The sequence below is a fragment of the Toxorhynchites rutilus genome, chromosome 3, assembly GCF_029784135.1.
Source record: "Toxorhynchites rutilus septentrionalis strain SRP chromosome 3, ASM2978413v1, whole genome shotgun sequence".
NCBI lineage: Eukaryota > Metazoa > Arthropoda > Insecta > Diptera > Culicidae > Toxorhynchites > Toxorhynchites rutilus.
Genome location: NC_073746.1, coordinates 218577155 through 218595842, shown reverse-complemented (window position 1 = coordinate 218595842; position 18688 = coordinate 218577155). Strand labels below are relative to the sequence as shown.

The 18688-nt window shown below is 36.2% G+C and overlaps 1 protein-coding gene across 7 annotated transcripts in view; it reads right to left on the bottom strand.

The window, feature by feature from the left end:
• Nucleotides 1–329: 329 nt before the first annotated feature.
• Nucleotides 330–18688, bottom strand: part of LOC129775114 (lachesin-like) — a 277293-nt gene continuing 258934 nt past the window's right edge. For all 7 annotated transcript variants that reach the window (XM_055779393.1, XM_055779395.1, XM_055779394.1 and 4 more), the window contains one exon: nt 330–18195. In XM_055779393.1, the coding sequence (XP_055635368.1) occupies nt 18068–18195 (128 nt within the window). In that variant the 3' untranslated portion in view covers nt 330–18067. The remainder of the gene's footprint in view (nt 18196–18688) is intronic.

The following is an 18688-nucleotide window of genomic DNA, read 5'->3' as shown; positions in this document are numbered from 1 at the left end:
ACACATATTTCGAGCTGTGAAGCGGGTCAAAATTACACATTCACCCTACATAACATACTTACCATTCCGATGGGATCTCTCCTAGGGAAGAAACGCGGCGAAAGCCAAAGTGAACTTGTTGCTGGATATATGTGGGGGCGCTTACTGACGGCTACTAGTGACCGGTGCTGTTTATACTGGAAGTCATCCGAGTGGATGAAAACTTTTTTTTATGCCTATCTATATAACTCCGGAATTACGAGAAAAAGAGAGGGGCGGAGGGTCTTTGGGACTTTGGGTAATTTATCATTTGCATCAAATATGCATGGCGGTTGGATATTTTTTCATCATTTGATTTATTGAAACAGTTTGTAACACTTTATATAATATGTACATAGTTTCTCTGTGTTGCCATTTTGCGGGCTTTGACGTGTTTCTGTTGTTTGGTTTCGATTCGGTTTGCTTCGTTTTTTCTGTTTTGTGTGTATGAGAGATTACGATTAGATATGAACATTATTCGAATTTTGACTCTGTCATCTGCTACAGGCTTTGAAATCATCACTTCTCCCACTAAAACCTAAGACTACTAGTCCAATCTGTCGCTTCGTTTTTTATGTTAACATAATGATAATCCAAATACAAATTGTGTTGAGATTCCATGAACCTTAATTCCGTAAAATTATGCAGTTTTTACTATTTCACTGCCTCATTCAATTCGACTGGATCCGTCTAATCAAGCTGGATGATTACATAGCTGCCAATTAGAAGAAAACTTTTTTATATTTGACAACGGCAACATAACTAATTTATCAAGAATAATTGAAACATGAATTAAAAAATGTTTTTCATCCCATTTGTTTATTTATTCAGGCTCATTAGCAGTTTAGCTATAATAGAGCCCGATTTTAATCATGTGTATGTTACATGTTTTAACGTATCTATAAATTATACATCACACAGTAGCCATTTAAGCGTAAGAGTATTTCGTCTGTTCTTCCATTGTTCAGTTAGACCAGACAGCGGGGACAGTGGATATGATCAATGTTGTGTTATTGATAGCACAACAGGCCGATGTTTCCGGCAGAGCAGAGCAGTTGTATGGATGAATCGATCTCCATTCGACCGTGGATCGGACTCCATGATTATGATTATTGCGTGTAAGTAGTTATTCTATAATAACATAAAGATGGTCAATTGAGGGCCCTGAGTTTTAAATTCACTATCGATCGCTTAGTAAGCGAACGTGCAAGCAATGTGGCTACGAAAACCGAATTAAATTAGACATTTTTTAACGAATAAATTAAATTAGACCGACAAGTTGAACATTTTTTATGGCACGGATGAAACGGACTTATAGTGGGGACAAGACGGCCCATATTTTGTATATGTGTAATCTTTAAACACCATCTGGCTATCGTTCTTTACGTGAAACGCTCTCTTCTTGTTGGACAATTTCCATGGAAACCACTTAGTTGACGACCAAGGTTCACACGCACTGCAAAAGTGGTGGAATCGGTCAAGGAGAAAGTGAAGTGAAATCCAGTAAGATCAATCCAGAAGCTGGCAAACCTTTTTCCAATTGATTCGGTGTACAATTCTCGAACCGATAGGCCTATTCCACCCCTGAAAAATGAAGATGCTTCCTGTTTTCATAAAAGCTGGTTTAATAGTTAACACTAACGTCTACATGGATATTTTGAAGAATCAAGGGCTTCCTTGGATTCAAGAAAACTTCGATTAACACGAGAATATTTTTTTCCAATAATATAGAGACGAATGAACTCTCAGAGTTTAAAGTCTCTCTAATTCAATACCTTCCTTCCTTCCAATAATATGAGGCATATGGACTCCAAGCGGTCCAGATTTGGATCCTTTCGACTATTCAATACCAGCGAATGTTGTAGCGAAGGGCTGTGGATCCTCCAACCCAAGTGTCGATACTGTGAAACCTTCATCAGCAAGGCAGGAGCCTCAGTGTTCTCTCTGTGTCATTGATTTCGCAATCGTCTAGATCAGGGTTTCTCAAAGTGGTCGATATTGACCCCTTGGGGTCGATTTCGGTTTCCCGGGGGTCAACATAAACGAAAATTGTTTTTCGTTTTTCTTTCAAGGTCGATTTTCAGACCTCGTCGACCCATTAGCATTAGCATTGAGCAAGTTGCACAATATCGTAGGTGGTACGAATTCAGAACTGTTACGTCAAAAACTCGCCTTTATCCGTTACTGACGATTGGTAATATCTCTTAGATGAAGGCAGGATTTCTCCAACAGTTGAGAATTGCCCTGGCCACGTCCTTGCAACTGCTAAGGAAAGGGAAGGAATGTTAGTTCGATATTTACTTAAGAGAGATGCAGAGAACTCTACGACCTCTCATAAATACCTCGGGAATTTAGGATATGTTTTAGTAGGGAAGGTAAGCCATAGGATACACTCAGTCAGTGCTATTGGCGTAGCTTGTTATTATTAATAACTTAGTAGTACTTAGTAAAGAAATTACTACATTATTATTATCACTATTACTATTACTATTACTATTACTATTACTATTACTATTACTATTACTATTACTATTACTATTACTATTACTATTACTATTACTATTACTATTACTATTACTATTACTATTACTATTACTATTACTATTACTATTACTATCACTACGATTAGTTTATACTATTAATAAAACTTAATGAAAATTGTATCTGAAAAAGTAATTGGTTAGTAAAATTAATTAGCAATTAGTAAAAGTAATTAGTAATAAGTAATATTATATGTGGAATATTATGAGTGCACTCCGGCCTTCCGATTATTGTCACATCAGTAGCTGTATGAAAGAATTATTTTTATGAATTGTTATTTAACTGTTAATGGGAATAGGGGTGAACCCGCGGGAGTGAGAGTGATTTTACTATCTCTTCTCCCAGAGGTCCAAACCCTCTATATCTTTTCATCTTAATAAATATGTTCAAAAATAAATAAATACTACCACAGATTTTCACATGTTTGTGAAGATATAAGACATACTATTAGCACGTTGAGCCCCGATTTTTTTTCTTACTGCTCTTTCCATTCAGCCCGCATCAAGAGCGTTTCCACAATATCGGTGTCGGTCCCAGGAAGAAGTTTAGTGTTTAGTAATAGATAATATTAAATGGACAAAATAAATATAAATATCAATAATGAGTGATGTAGACCATGCTACGCCCGAGATGTTCAGCGTGTTCCTCTCGAAATTCTGTAAATATTCTGTTGAGATTTCTAGTGAATAGTGATGTAAAATTGTAACAATACTGTGAAGAACTTTTAAAATGATCCCCAAATATGTTATAACAATTGGAAATCTTGATATTTCTTGGATCGGCATCCCTGTTGCTCGCATTTGGAAGAAAAAGCTAAAAATACAGTCAGAAGCCAGTTGTCAGATCTCGTCTTAGGTTTAAGATGTTCGTACATTCAGAGCACAGCAAGTAATATAGACAGAGTCGTAGGGCAGCATGCGAGCGAGAGGCGATGATGAAGCAAGACACGATATAAACAAAGCAGGCCGTCGCATCGGTCATGCAAATGCCAAACTTTTTGTTCGCCCTGCTGCTACTGACACTAAAACAATACCGGTAACACCAGATATAAGTGCGATTCACATACAACATCCACGTCACGTTCACGTCACGTCACGTACCGTTGTGTCAATTATTCTTCCATTCAATTCTCATGCAAACATTCACATACACCAGCAACGGAAAATTCGCCGTCGGCAAAATAAGTCCAAGAGAATAGATGACGGAGCGGTAACGGAACGTTGTATGTGTAGTGCACAATATTTCCTTCGACTTTCCTACTCATCATCATTTCGCTCACTACCACCTATCATATAAAAGCATCCGCTCACACGCTTCTGCTAAATAGGTTGCTCTGATGAAATACAAACGCAAGGGCACAGTTGGTTCTTCAATAGAAAAATTAAATAAAAAATACCAACATACAGCAACTCTGCTGCGATCGAACGGACCCAACGACTATCATGGCGATTTTTTCCTTCGACCTCCTCCAAAGCAAGTAATCAGAATACGACGAGGCAAACTTTTAATCAACTGTCTGTGAAACCGAAAAAATCTTCGCACATGAATATTTACAAAAACACTTATAATGACCAAATTATTCAAGATATCTTCTCACTCAGCACAATCTCTGCTTATCCTTTTTTTTACATCACATGCGATTTGAATTAAACACGGTGAAAATGTCGCCATTTTCATTCATTCATCATGATTTTTTTTTTTAAATTAAATCTTCGAGGTTGAATTTGAAAAAAAAAAATTAAAATAATGAATAAACTTAGCTCTATAGGTTTCCGGCATAACTTCGGTGGCATGACGGGGCTGCTGTGATAAAACCATCACTGTATATCAGACGTGTGGATCATAATGTTAATCGCATACGCATACACATTGCAGCACATATGTTGTATGGAAAGTTTAAAATTCTAAAACAAGCACGAAAGGAACGCGAAACTATCGATACGTTAGCACAACATGCTTTCGATGAGAACACCTACAGTGCAAAAACCTTATTTTTTACACAAACACATACATGCATACGCGACGGAACGAGTAACAAGCTTTAACACGAAACCGACCGAATAACACACACCACTGCACTAAACATGGAAGCATTTTTTCGTCAAAACATTCACTGTTCGATTACAATTTTTTCCCTAATTATCCAGGGAATTTACGCTAATTCCACTGAAATTCTATGCACCGAGGCGGATAGCTCACTTTTATTCATAATATAGACGCGTTTTTAAACCGAAACACTAATTAAACACCGGTACTCCATACAAAGAGACAGAGCACGTACGAACACGTCCGATCCGCGTCATCGTTCCTCGATTTTCAGATTTTTTTTTTCAGAGATTGGTAAAAAGTATTATTGCTGTACATTTTAAAACTCAACAAGACGATGAGCGTGCGCAAGATGAAAAAAAGTACAAAAAGTACAAAATGAAAAATTTGGCGAGTAAAAAAACCTCAACAGGTTCGCGCAAGATAATGTGTTTGAGCGTTAAAACTCATTGTTGAAAAAAAACAATGTTTATTTGAAGTTCATTGTGAAAACATAAACATACACGAAACTTAACCGATATTGAATTGAATATACGGTGAAAATAAAAACAATTTTCGTTTGAATTTCATTTTGAGTTATTTTTAAGAAATTGTTTATTTTTCTTCCTCATCTTGGATTCCAGGTTTGAAGATTCCGACGCTTTGCCTTGGAGCGCTGTTGCTTCGTTGCGCTGTTGTGGGGTTCGAAGAGACAGACGATGGTTCATCATGAAGCTAGAAACCCAATCCTTTCCTGCCAGTTTTGCAACTTGGTTGAATTCGTGCTGGAGGATGTGGCTTCCGCAAAATCAAACGACAGGTTCCTCAAATTTTTGAGAGTCATACCATATAAAGCTTCGTTCAGTGCTCTGCAATGGTTCGCCAGATCCACAGACTGCTGACTCGTAAAAACTGCTCTAAACAGCCCTAGGGGCTCGCTGGCATATCCCAGCAGAAGTAGAAATGTCAATACAAGAAGATTCAAATCATAAATCACTTACTGATATGAGGCTCGTCCTCAGAGCTGATAAATATCAGCTCAATCGGACTTAAGGGGGAGTGGCGCAAAGCGGTCAAAATTTGAGTTTTTTGAAAATCGAAAAATCACCCAAGGAGGGAATGAACGAAATCAGGGTTTTCAAAAAAAAAATGATGCCAAATGTCTTAAAATTGCATGAAACGTATGGTTTCAAGTGCCAATAAAAATAATTATCTCGATTTTTCATTCGGAACGAAATGCGACATTGCGAAATGTCGATTTGCACGATAATATACCCTATGCAGAATATTAGCTCATTCGAAATTCATTTATTAGTGTTGCAGACGTTAAAATTTGAGTTTTTTTGATAACCGAAAAATCACGGGAAATTGGGGTTTCCAAAAAAAATCTTTTGATGCTAAATGTCTTTAAATTGCATGAAGCATCGAGATCTAGTGTCAACTCGAAAAAAATTTTTTGTCAAAAATCGACACTCTGGGACTCAATGTGTCATGCAATTTTAAGCCAATTGACATCAAAAAAACTTTACTCCCCCCTTGGGTGATTTTTCGATTTTCAAAAAACTCAACTTTTTTTCCGCTTTGTGCCACTCTCCATTAAGTCTGATTGAGCAAATATTTGGCATAGGGTGTTTTTTTCTTTCGAGGTGGTAAACATTTTTTATGAGGTAACTTTTTGAAATTAAAGATGAACATTTTCGTTGGCACCCTAATGTACCTACTATTTCAATAATGATTTAAACAAATTTGGACAAGAAAACACGCATAATTCTTTACCTCCTCACTAAAAAAAATGTTCGATTTTTGACCGTTTTTTTCTAATAATGAAAATAATGAAAAATGTACTATATTGCGTTTCACAACTATAGATCCACTCATTTTTTCTGAGTTTCCAGAGATATGTAAGAAGTCGGTTGAATTGAAGTATATAGTGTAGGATAGAATAACTATCTGCATTTAAAAGACTTGCCATTTGAACTTTATTGTGTGTCAATCAAAAAAGTAAAATTCCAGTGTTTCATATAGAACCAGGTGGAAAAACTCTCACTCCTTTACAAAATTAACGTCAATTTCACATGAATTAAAATATGTTGATTGTTAGGTCATCTTTAGTTCTAAATCAGTTCAAATAACCCATTCGGGGTGGTTTTGACCAAGTTACACCATGTTGTAGTATGTATCACGTTCTACGCACAGGATACTGCTCATTTAAGCTCTTCAAATCACTCATACTGCTTGTAAGCTGCATCTACTATTCGTACAATCACTCCTCATAAGTTCTTGTTGTCAATAAACCATGTCTTGACTTTCCGGATGTTATGAATTGGTGCCAAATAACCCTATTATCACGGTGTTTTTAATGCAAAAACAGCAGTAAATGATTCTGAAGTATCTTATTGCACTTCTGACTGTAGATTGGTGTTGATGAAAAGCTATCTCAACCAGGCCTTTTTGAATACATTTTCCTCTAACCATCAAGCTTCCGAGATAGGTCACGAAGAGGGAAAAATGTCATTTAATTTATTATAGACCAACAGATTTTCTCTCCAGTTGGACGAGTCTTCATTACCCAGCAATGAAGATCTGTTGTTAGGGTATGTTCGGTATATAAAAGAAGAAAATATGTGCCAAGAAGTGATTTTTGCTACATATATGGAGTCTGATACCAGAGGAGAATAGATCTTTTTTTTTCTACCGACAAAGCTATTCCATGGTGACTGATGGTGCACCATCTATGGTTGGTAGCAAAAAATCTGAGCCCTAGATCGCATCAGTCTTTACTATATGTTATTATTGATAGCACTCAATTCGAAGCAATTCTTTGAACACTCGATTATTTCCTCAGCTATATGAATAAAACGACGAAATCTTCACTCGGTTACTTCTACACGCTGGAGTTCGCTAACCATCAATAGGCTCCTAAGATTTTCAGCTTTTTTGAATGTGTGTTTCAGCTGCAAGGTGACGATTTCAACTTGATTGACAACAATATCAACAATATCTGGCTTTCTGACAAAACTTCAAAAACAAAATTTAAGCAGAAAAGAATATTCACAGTTTCCGCATGTGTCAAAATTATCACAAAAGCTTTAAGACAATGTTATATTCTCATACGCTCCTCACTTGGACGCATTACACAAGGATTTCACTAAGATGTTTTAGGATCTTCAAAATTTTCGAATTACTTAATGGATAATAAATCCGTACTATATCACAGCCATGGAATGAGCCACGGATGTCATAATTTCTGGTCACAAAGCAACATTGAAACACAGTATCCTGCGATGTGGTACATTGCTGAAAAATATCTTCTCGTTTTTCCATCATCATACTTTGTCGAAAAAGGCTTCAGTGTGGTTAGAAACAAACCGAAATCGAAGGAACCATTTGAAAATCGACGAACGCGGAGATTTAAGGTTTTAACCAAAGCGCTTATATCAATGTATAACAGGTGAAGCAACATCATCACTTCAATAAGAAGAGGATTACGGTTTGTGGAGCGGGGGTTGTTTGTTTTGTTACTACTAAATAGGATACGCCATTTTTGCATTTTCACATTCGAGTATAGTGGATGAACAGGATGAGAATGAAATTCTACGAAATCATCCCTTCTTTTTCACATAAATTCGCGAAAGCCGAACATAGTAGGCCGCCGGTAAACAATACCGACAGCAATTCCAATATGGCTGAAAGTGCATTTCATATGATTGTTTCACCTGGTAAATATAGAGGCGCCTTGGTTTTAACTAACCATTATTGAACCGTATTTTAATATTTTGGTAGTTGCGGAAAGATAGGTTTGCGATTTGAATGTTTTTATAGTTTGTGAGTAATTTGTATTAATAATTATTAATTACACTTGATATTTACTAAATTTTATGTCTATTTATTTTGTTGAGTATGATGAGAAAATATTTTTTTCTGTATCATAGTGACTTTCAACACTTTTGGCTGGTTTGTTACATCACTTCAATTTTTTTGGAAGAACGTCGGGAGTAAACATTAAACTCGTGACTTTTGCGTGAGAGGTACGGATGTTACCACTACGCCAGATCACCTGCATGAGAACATAATGTCAAGTTTACTCATTTAACTAACTGTAATGCTTTTAAATTGATAATTATTCAGTAAAAAAAACAAACTAAATATAGGATTTTCAAATAAATTTGGTTATATGAGTCTATGGTATGATTTAATTCTGGAAAAGGCTTCTCTCACCCAAAATAGTTTAATAACCTCTGGTCTAGATAGAGTAAATTAGAATGAAGGGGGATAAATTGAGTGATTATTTCTTAAAATCTTTGGTCATCTTTTTTCATTGACCGTTGTCCATTACACACACCTCCTCTACTTGTTGTAGTCTTTCAGTTTTTTTTAAGGTGTTAGCCAGCTCTCAACCTATACCCGCGAATTTCTCGAAGATTTTCAAAGTTGAAAACAAATGTTATTCTCCCATAATCGCCAGTTTCCCCTCGATCAAGACCATCTATCGCAAAAAAAACTTATTCCCTGCTCTCTTCACGGTATTTGAGGAACTGGTCGGATCCCGTCTTTCGTGATTACGAACAACAATCTTTCTAACCCAGTCCATTAGGGTCAGCTTGTACTTTCTAAAAATATCAACCAAAAATTTAAAAAGTATATATGAGAGTAACAAACATCATCAAACGTAACAATGCAGTCATCAATATAACCGTCATTCGGCATTCGACATTTTGATGTCTGGCGTCAAAGTTGCAACAAAGCCGTTAGCATTGAATTAACATTGTTGAAGGTTTTCGAGAGACGAATTGGAATAGGGAAAAGGAATCGTGTAAGGAGAGGAAAGTTGGAAATAAATAGTGAAATGGTTTAAAAAGTTTTTTCTTTTTCGAAAAAATATTTCGATCGGTTGATTTTTATTCGGAACTTATTCTTCTTGAGAGGGTGCTCATTTCACTCCACCAAAATGGATTATCCCGGATCATCTTAAAAAAAAGATTTCAAAAAATATACGGGAAAGTATTGCAGTCACGCTTACCACTATAACACCGATGTCGGCCAACGATTACTCATGCTGGCTTATAGTAAAAACTTTCATTAGTTCCAGTAAGTTTACTTCGAAAGAATAATAATAAAACTTTAATTTGAATATAATATGCTCGAAAATTTTAATTTGAATATAAATGAATGTTCCGATTCGATCTTACAATAACGTTCGGAAACTTCGCTTCCGTGTGAAGAATGACACGGATGAACGTGAATGAAAGGAGCGTCTTTACCATCATTAAGCTATTGTTCTTTCTCACCCCTTGACCCCTGGGAATTTTCAAATTTCCTCCAAATAATCCACCAAAATAATGCAATACACTTTTTCAATATGATGTTTACTTTCCTATCGGTAAAAATATATTCATAGCCATGTGATATGAAGATATCCTTGGCCTTTTTTTGAATAACATCCAGTTTGATCGCGAAACCAACCTAACGAGAAAATAATAACTGTATGCAATGTTTCCATTGGTCAAAACGACAGGCACGGCGTAGGACACAATATAATGGTACTAAGCATATTTAGCTATTTCACGGTCGGAGTCCTGGCCTCTCTTCATCCATACAAGCTTCTGTATGAAACTGCTCTGTTCTGCCAGAAACAACGGGCTGTTGTGCTATTAATAACACAACAATGATTATATCAACTGTCTCCGCTGTCCGGTCTAACTGAACAATGGAAGAACAGAAGGAATACTCTTACGCCTGAATGGCTACTGTGTGATGTACAATTTATAGATACGATAAAACATGTAACATGTACACGATTAAAATCCAGCTATGTTGCATCTAAAATGTCAATGAGCCTAAATAAATCAACAAATGGGATAGAAAAAAAACGATTTTCTAAACGTTATACGTGTGTTGTCGCTTCAAATAAAAGTTTTCTTCTAACATTTCATACCAATTCTAATAGCGCCCGATTTTTGAAAGGGCATTCCCACAAACATTGAACTTTTCGTTAAAAAATCATAGGTCGAAAGCCAGCTCAATGTTATTATTAAAGTGTGCAATAAAGTTGTTAAAAATGAATATACTTTCTGGAAAAATAAAAGAAATAGTTGCACTGTTGAAAATACTCACTCAGTGCGACAAGTGTTATTTCAAATATCGTACACTTGACGATGCATTCGAATGCAGTTCGAATTGATTCTCATAAATTCTTGCCAGGGAGAATTCAAAAGTGGGTTCTTACTCATTGCTGACTTTTTCCGATCGATCAAATTTTCGTGAATTCAAGCATTGTTTCCTGGTGGAAAGTGCGTCAAAGTACAGCGCATTTCAAGCTGAATATGAAGAAGATATTTTCCATCCATGAGTGCTGTGTTTTTCGGTAAAAACTGAAGGTGAAATTTTCCGCATCGGTTGCTGTCGTCAATGTCCCAACCACACAACCGATTCGAAACGAATTTTCTGTTGCCGTTTGTCAAAAGATGCTGAATAGCAGAGTTAGTGGATTATTTCTTTGGGGAATTGCGTTTTTGGGAGCGTTAGAGATGTAATTTTGCTAAGACATACTGAAAACTACTTGGATATTCAATAAGATCAGTGTTTTAGTGTCGTTCTAGACTGCGAGCAATCTACAGCACATGAAAATGCTGCGAGTTGATTTGAAAATTTGCTCAAATTGACTTTTTATTGCTTTGCAAATAGTTCGCACTGCTCAGCGTAAGTATTCGTTCATCGACCACAGGCAGCGCTACCAAATATTTGTGCTTAAGAATTCATTCGTAAATTTCTATGATGGCGGCAATAATTTTGTAATTCTATGTAGATAATGTTTTGGACACTTGGACATTCTATTTTTCATTAAAACTATTTGAGGATTATGATTCTAGAGGTAACCGTTCTCGAGAATTAATTCAATAATTCATTAGTTCGTGGATTAAAATAACTTATGAAATATTTAAATAGTTTTTTTCAGTATCTCTTAGCAAAACTACATCTACAACGTTCTCAAAATACGAGAGCAGTCCGATATGTACTTAGCATACAAAAAAAAAACAAAAAATTTGGAAAAGTGTCGATTTATTTCTCAACATAGTCTCCTTTTAGCTCGGTACACTTGACCCAGCGATGCTCCCACTTCTTTAATTCATCTGAAAAATACGTTTTCTCGAGGTCTGCCAAGTTGGCCTCCGTGGCGGCGATACGTCCTCATTCGGCTCAATTTTCTGCCCGGCGAGTAACTTTTTCAAGTTTGGAAACAAAAAAAGCCGCACGGGGCCAAATCTGGAGAATACGGTAGATGGGGCAGCGGTTCGTATTGCAATTCGACCAATTTGGCCATGGCGAAGGCGGAATTTCCATTTTTTCCATTTTTCTAAAATCCGCGAACACGCCAGCTTCCACACACGATCAAAACAAAACTACGAGTCCGATTCGGCTGAAATTTTGACAGTAGCCGTTTACGAGAATGTACTACACGATAAGTAATCTCTCTTGTGATACTGACACCATCGGACGATGAGGGCGATGAGGCTAAGTACTTATCGGACCTTCCTCGTACATTCCCAAAGAAGTAATCAATAAATCATACTGTGTAGCAGAACGACAACAAAAAATCCCAAACGATTCGTTTGTGTGGTAGTGACGGCGGCGACAGCAACCGCAACGGAACAAAATTTCACCTCCATTTATAACTGAAGAACACAGTGACGGTACAGTTGGCTGATCGATTTCTAGAGTAAAACTAAAAATTGAAGAAATATAGAATGTGGAGTTATACAGCTTCAAATTTTTGCAGTTCATTCGCTCCTAGCCTTGAAAAGGCCAACTTAAAAAACTTTACCTAGACTCTCAGCCTTGAGAAAAGCAATTTTGATATCTTTCCCGCTCCCGGCAATCGATTGCTAGCTGGATGACTGCCGAATCGTAATTGCTGCAAAAAATTTGGAACCACAGCGCAAAACAATTTATACCTCTCGCTCGATGCAAAATGGCGTGGCGCAAACAATCGGCACAGTAACAATTTTTCCAAATTAATTCTCAGCTTTAACATATTTTATTGGCTGACCGTTGTTTAGAGTAAACATTTTGTTTACCCAAAACATTGAAATAGGGGTAGTCTTACGTCAAAAATGTTGTCTTCCGGGTATCATTCGGATTTTTTTTTTGGTAAATTTGTAGCGTCCCTATTAAACATAAAACATCAAATGATTTCCTGAACTAGACATGTTGTCAACCCTTTCCTCCAGGTCAATATTGAATGAAAACCCCTAACAAATCAAATTATCGCGTATATTCAACTAAACAGTTATCAAAACGTTGTAACTAACAAAAATAAAATGGTGCTTGAAATCTGTTTCGAAAATTCTATAACAATCTCTCCGGAAGTTCTACGAATTTTCTTCCTCATTTTGTTGGAGGATAATTCAAGTGGAAGCATGCAAAAGTTTCCAACCTAATCGAGAGCGGTTCAGAGGGTTTGTGATTTTCTTCACTTTTTGCTGCTCTCCGGATCGAAATTTGGGGCAGTGAAAATATTTTTACATCAACAGGGTGAGGATTGTGAAAGGATAGGAAGCGTGAATGCAGCAGCGGTAATTTGGACGGTAAAATTTGTTTTTGCAGGGATCAACTTTAACTTTTGGGACGGAACACTTATGTTTATAGAAATATTCGATTTGCACTAAAGTTTCATTTGAGCTTCCTCACATTATGTTGTTCCGTTGAATGAATTCATTAAATTTTGATGTGCTGAGTTTTCGATTTCCGACATATTCCGATAACTTTTAAAATGGTTATAGGTTCTTGGTATCAATATCATTACTATCATGTTCATTAGCACATAGAACACGGTGAAAATACGTACTTAGCGTGAATATTCAGCAAATGGGATTTATTGATGAAACTCCATTCCCATATCTTGTATGAGTATAGGTTTCCGATAGGGATGATTGGTACAAATGAAACACATTTGCAATGTCAATGTTTTCAAAAACATTTTCCAATACTACAAGCCGTTTCTCTGGAATTAACGCTGCTAATTAGTAAATATGCAAACCTCGAGATAACCTAATCAGCAGCACCCGCAGATTGTAAATTGATTCAAATTAGTCACAATGCCATCATGTTTCGTTGTTTGTTTAGCTGTGTGTGGGTGTGTTTCCATTGAACATCCCGTGCACATTTCCTTTAATCATCGCATTTAGCTGTTGCCTCCTCAGCGCTCTCTGTCTCTCTCCCCCACGTGGCAGATTGGCGACAACGCGAAAATTCACAGCTTCACGCGAGCGGCAGTTTGTACTTAGTAGTGATCGGTTAGAGCAAGAGTGATGTAAGCGAATTCCCGGCTGCCGACGCCGGAGAGAAATTGCATTAATTGTACAAGCTGTAGCGTAGACACCATTAATTTCCATTATTAATTACACTCCCTTTTCATATAAAATTAAGTCATAAATTATTAGCTCCTTTTTTGTATGTACACTTTTTTTCTTTACTTTCTCGTTTCTTCACTGAATCAGTGTTTATTTTGCCTGTTTACCTTATGCATTTACAGAAACTTTACTTAGTCTACTTTTTTTAATGAAGCTACCCAACGACTGAATGCAGTATAGCTATGGAATGAGCTGCCGGGATTTCAAAATTGCACAACCGGGGCCGATTTACTCAACAAACCTAAGTGAGAAAATCTACTTCTGCTAGCTCTGCGAGCTTATCACGATTGTACAGCAACATTTTAGTTGGTTTTCATTTGAAATATCAGAGTTTCGAGAAAATAAAAACGTTATGTTTCAATCATGAACACTCTCGCTAACAGCATAAAATACGGGTTTTCCGTTACCGAAAACCGGAAAATTGTTGAAATTTGTATTGCTCAATAACCGTTTTTCCGTGGAAAAAAGTTTAAAAACAAGAAAATCGACATATTAGGTTGCGGAATTTTTTTTTTGGGAGAACTTCAAAACTATTTTTAATATGCTTCGGATTGTCCGATTTGGGCCAAATATGCACCGTTTTGTTGTTCTTGCCTTTCTAAAGTAAGCTTCACAATGTCCCTATCATAGAAGTCTTGGTCCTTATTGGCGAAAAACTCTAGCAATAGATTTTTACAATCTTCTATTGATCCCCATTTCTCATCACTCTGGATTATTTGCAATGCGAGAAAAAAGTGGTAATCGCCAGATCCGGACTATATGGTAGATGCATTAAAAAATTCTAATCAAGTTCTCGGAGTTGGGTGGCCTTGCGTTGTCTTGATGGAACACAACGCATCTTCTTTTCGCCAATTCTGGACCTGGTCAATCACTAGGTTCAAACGGTCCGTTTGTTGACAGTAGAGATCTGATTTACTAGAACAATATTTTTTGAAATCCAGAAAAATGGTAGATAAATATGTGCACTACAACTCTTCCATACATCGCAACTTGTGCATATTTAAGGCAAAAAAGTTTTTCTAACAAAAACTTTTTCAATAATTTTTTGAAATGAGGTTTATTTCTATTTCAGGGCTGAAAGTCCTTCTCAAAAAAATAATAATAATAATAAAAATGTTGAACAAGTGTTTTAGAGGTCTTTATTTCAAATCAAATGTAATAAAACATATGACATTTTGTGACATTAAATTCATTTTTATTCATCTGAACAGATAAATATGCAGTACAAGTGGTAAGTTTTCTTCCAGGTAACACTCTCCGGAACGGCGACGCGATAGATAAGAGTTCTTTGATGCAGGTAAATATAGACATTTTTATTCTATTTGCATTCAATTGCACAATGGTCCAGGAGATGCATTTAAGTGGAAATTAGCATTTAGAGCTTGACAGTTATTCTCTAGACAAAAACTGTCTTAGACAAAGTTGTTACTCATGATAGAGCGATCGTTTTTATGTTGTCAAAAATAGGGTGACCAAAATTGTTGATGAAATATTACATTTGATTTCACTCTATGTGATATGTGATTTTCGAAACTGTGTTATTTTTTGTGTTTGAGTAAATTAAAATTGAAATCATGAGTTTTTGGATGAAAAGCCATCAATAACTTTGAACAGGATTAAGATATCGCAAAATGTTTGTATTGATAAGCTCTAAAAGTCGTACAAAGACCATTTTGATGTGGAATTTTAAGTATAAAAGTTAGAGTAAAAAAACCCGTTTTTTCATAGTCAGATAGGAGGCGCTTAAAGCAACTTTGTGAGAGATATTTATTGTTTAGACAAAAACTGTTTTAGACTAAATTGTTACATATGAGCGCTCATTTTTATGCTATCAAAAATAGGGTGACCAAAATTGTCGATGAAATGAAAAATCTAACATACTTATCTTTATAGATAGAGATAAACATAGTTCAACAATGTTGTAGCCCCAGTTATTTGAAACAACTTTGTAGAACAAAGCTTTTTTATATCTTTTAAAATAATTGATTTAACGCTTTTTTTCTAAGTTGCATTAGGGTGACCATGAAAAAACGTGTTTTTTCTGCTTTAACTTTTATGTTTCAAATTCTACATCAAACTGTCTTCGTACGACTTTTAGAGCTTATCGATACCAACATTTTGCGATGCAGAACTTGTCTATATCTTAATCCTACTAAAAGTTATTGATGGTTCTTTACCCAAAAACTTTAAATTTTATTTTACTCAAACACAAAAAATAACATGGTTTTGAAAATCACACATCATGTAGAGTGAAATATGCTCTTTCAAATGCCGCTAATAAACTTTGTTTACGTTTGCCCCAGAAAGAATGACAAACAAATGAAAAGAGCATGTTTTTTGGGAAGAAATATCAATAACTTTGAGTAAAGTGGAGATATTGATGATTGTATTTCTTAGAATATAAGTTAACATGTACATTAGGGTGGCAATGGATGTATGAAAAAAAATCATCATCGAGTTTCAAAAACCGACCATGTACAATTTGTTTAATGGCCCAAAAAATGACTTGTGAAAAGTTTCAGCTCGATCGGATATGATTTAGGGGTGCCTCGAAGCGCTCAAAGTTTTGATTTTTTGATCCTCGAAAATCTTCCAAGGGGTAAAGGAAATTTGAAAAATCGAAATTTTATTTTCGATGCCAAATGACTTAAAAATGCATGAAACGTCGAGATCTGATCATCTCGAAAAAAATGTTTGGCCGATAATCGACCTTTTGGGACTGAGCCTGAGCCTGAGAGGCAATGAAGGTATGGAAAAATAATAATTATCGAATTTCAAAAACCGACCATGTACAATTTGTTTATTGGCCCAAAAAAATGAACTGTGCAAAGTTTCAGCTCAATCGGACATGATGAAGGACAGTTGTGAAGGTTCGGCACCTGACTTGACTCACCGTTAGTTGCTTTCGTTCTATTCGGGCGTTGTTTTTATGTGTGTATTCACAATCCGGAAAATGTGTTCACATTGCTCAATCTCAGTATTTTGAAGAATAATTTGCCAAATTGATGTACGATTTATGAGCACGAATAAACCCAACGTCTAATGTGCAACCTGCACTTCGCACAATTATCTCCGCTGCCGTTGTTGACGCTAATGGTGTTGCCGCGTACGATCTCTCCTGCCTTGACGGTGTCATTAATTTTCACAACGAGCATTTTTCTATAATCTTGTACTTTCTTTGAAACTTATTTTTCCATCACTCCCCATGGCAATACAAACAGCACTGCTCACAGGAGCAGCGAGTTCTTTTCGGTTGGTTCCACGCAGGAGAAAGCAATTTTCCTTTTTTTTTTTATGCTTCGTATCTGGACATCACAACGCATTTATTCCTTTTAGCAATAACTAGCTTTAGTGCATTCTGATGGATGCATTATAATCAAATTTGATTCATCGTTTCATCACTCAACGCCATTATAGAGCTTTAAAAAATTTCCATAGCTACAACGTGCATTCCGGCGAGGGCAAAGAGAACGAGTGCATACCATACCATAGTTTTCAGTACACGCTTTCACCGCTTTTCACTTAGCGATTTATAATCCCCTAAAATCCTCTTGTTTGACTTTCCTCTTTCTATGCGCCACATTTATTTTCAGTCTACTATTTTCAGCTGATTATGCATGATGATTTTAGCTTAAACTTTTCCTACAGTTTTAAGTTTCGTTGATGTGTATGAGATTCGCCGTTGGTATGAGTATATAAGCATTACAGGGTAAGTTGTATGTATGTATGTATAATATGCGACTTCTGAACTGTAATTACAATGCTCTTGCTACAAGCATTTTCGTCATTCACTATGTTTATTTACGCACAGAGAAGGAGAATGATTTTTATCATTAAGCTATCATTACTTATAAATACCCGATCCCATCATATAATTATTATTGTTTTAATTGTGTATCACATATTATATTAACGCAATCATACCCATATCCTCGAGCATCCAATCTCTCGTCAATCAGCAGCAAATTGCAAATTCCCATTTTTATCCATTTTGGCTTTTTGCTCGCAGTTCTTCTAGTCTACACCACTCTCCGGCCGGCCGGGTAACTTAGTTCTGCGCGTCACGGCTGTTGTCATCTAGCGATCGATAGCAGGGAATTTGCTATCAAGAATATGGCGAGCATGATGTACAGCGTTGTCCCACTAGTCACTAACGAATTGGCACTCGAGTTGCCCCGTCCTCGGGCAGCTTCCGCTAGTCCTGATAAAAAAGTAAAAGTATCAACTATTAGTAAAACCTTAGAAAAAATAGTCGATACTGTTTTTTTTACAATCAGTTGGTTAAACTTCCAACACTCTCAAATCGTTTCAGTTCTCCCGTGAGATATGACCATTAAATAACGAGACTTACACTGTAAACATCTTATTGTTATTCCTTACTTATTATTCTGTGTATCGATCACTACAGGCATCTACCGGAAAAAAATGGATTTCTTTTCCAACAATCCAATGTTTAGTTATTATCAATTTCAACAAACACCCTTTCTTAAAAATTCGTCTTCTACAGTATTTTAAAGCATTTTGTTTATTTTTATGCGAATAAGGTACACCGGGGCGAGTTGAAATGATTTTTTCGAAGTTCAACTAGAAAGTTATCTTGAAAACAATGGGTGGGTTATACCTAAGATAAGATCAGAAAACTGGCTTCTTACTCTTATTCGTCATCCTAAAACGAAGCCATGACATGAAGACGC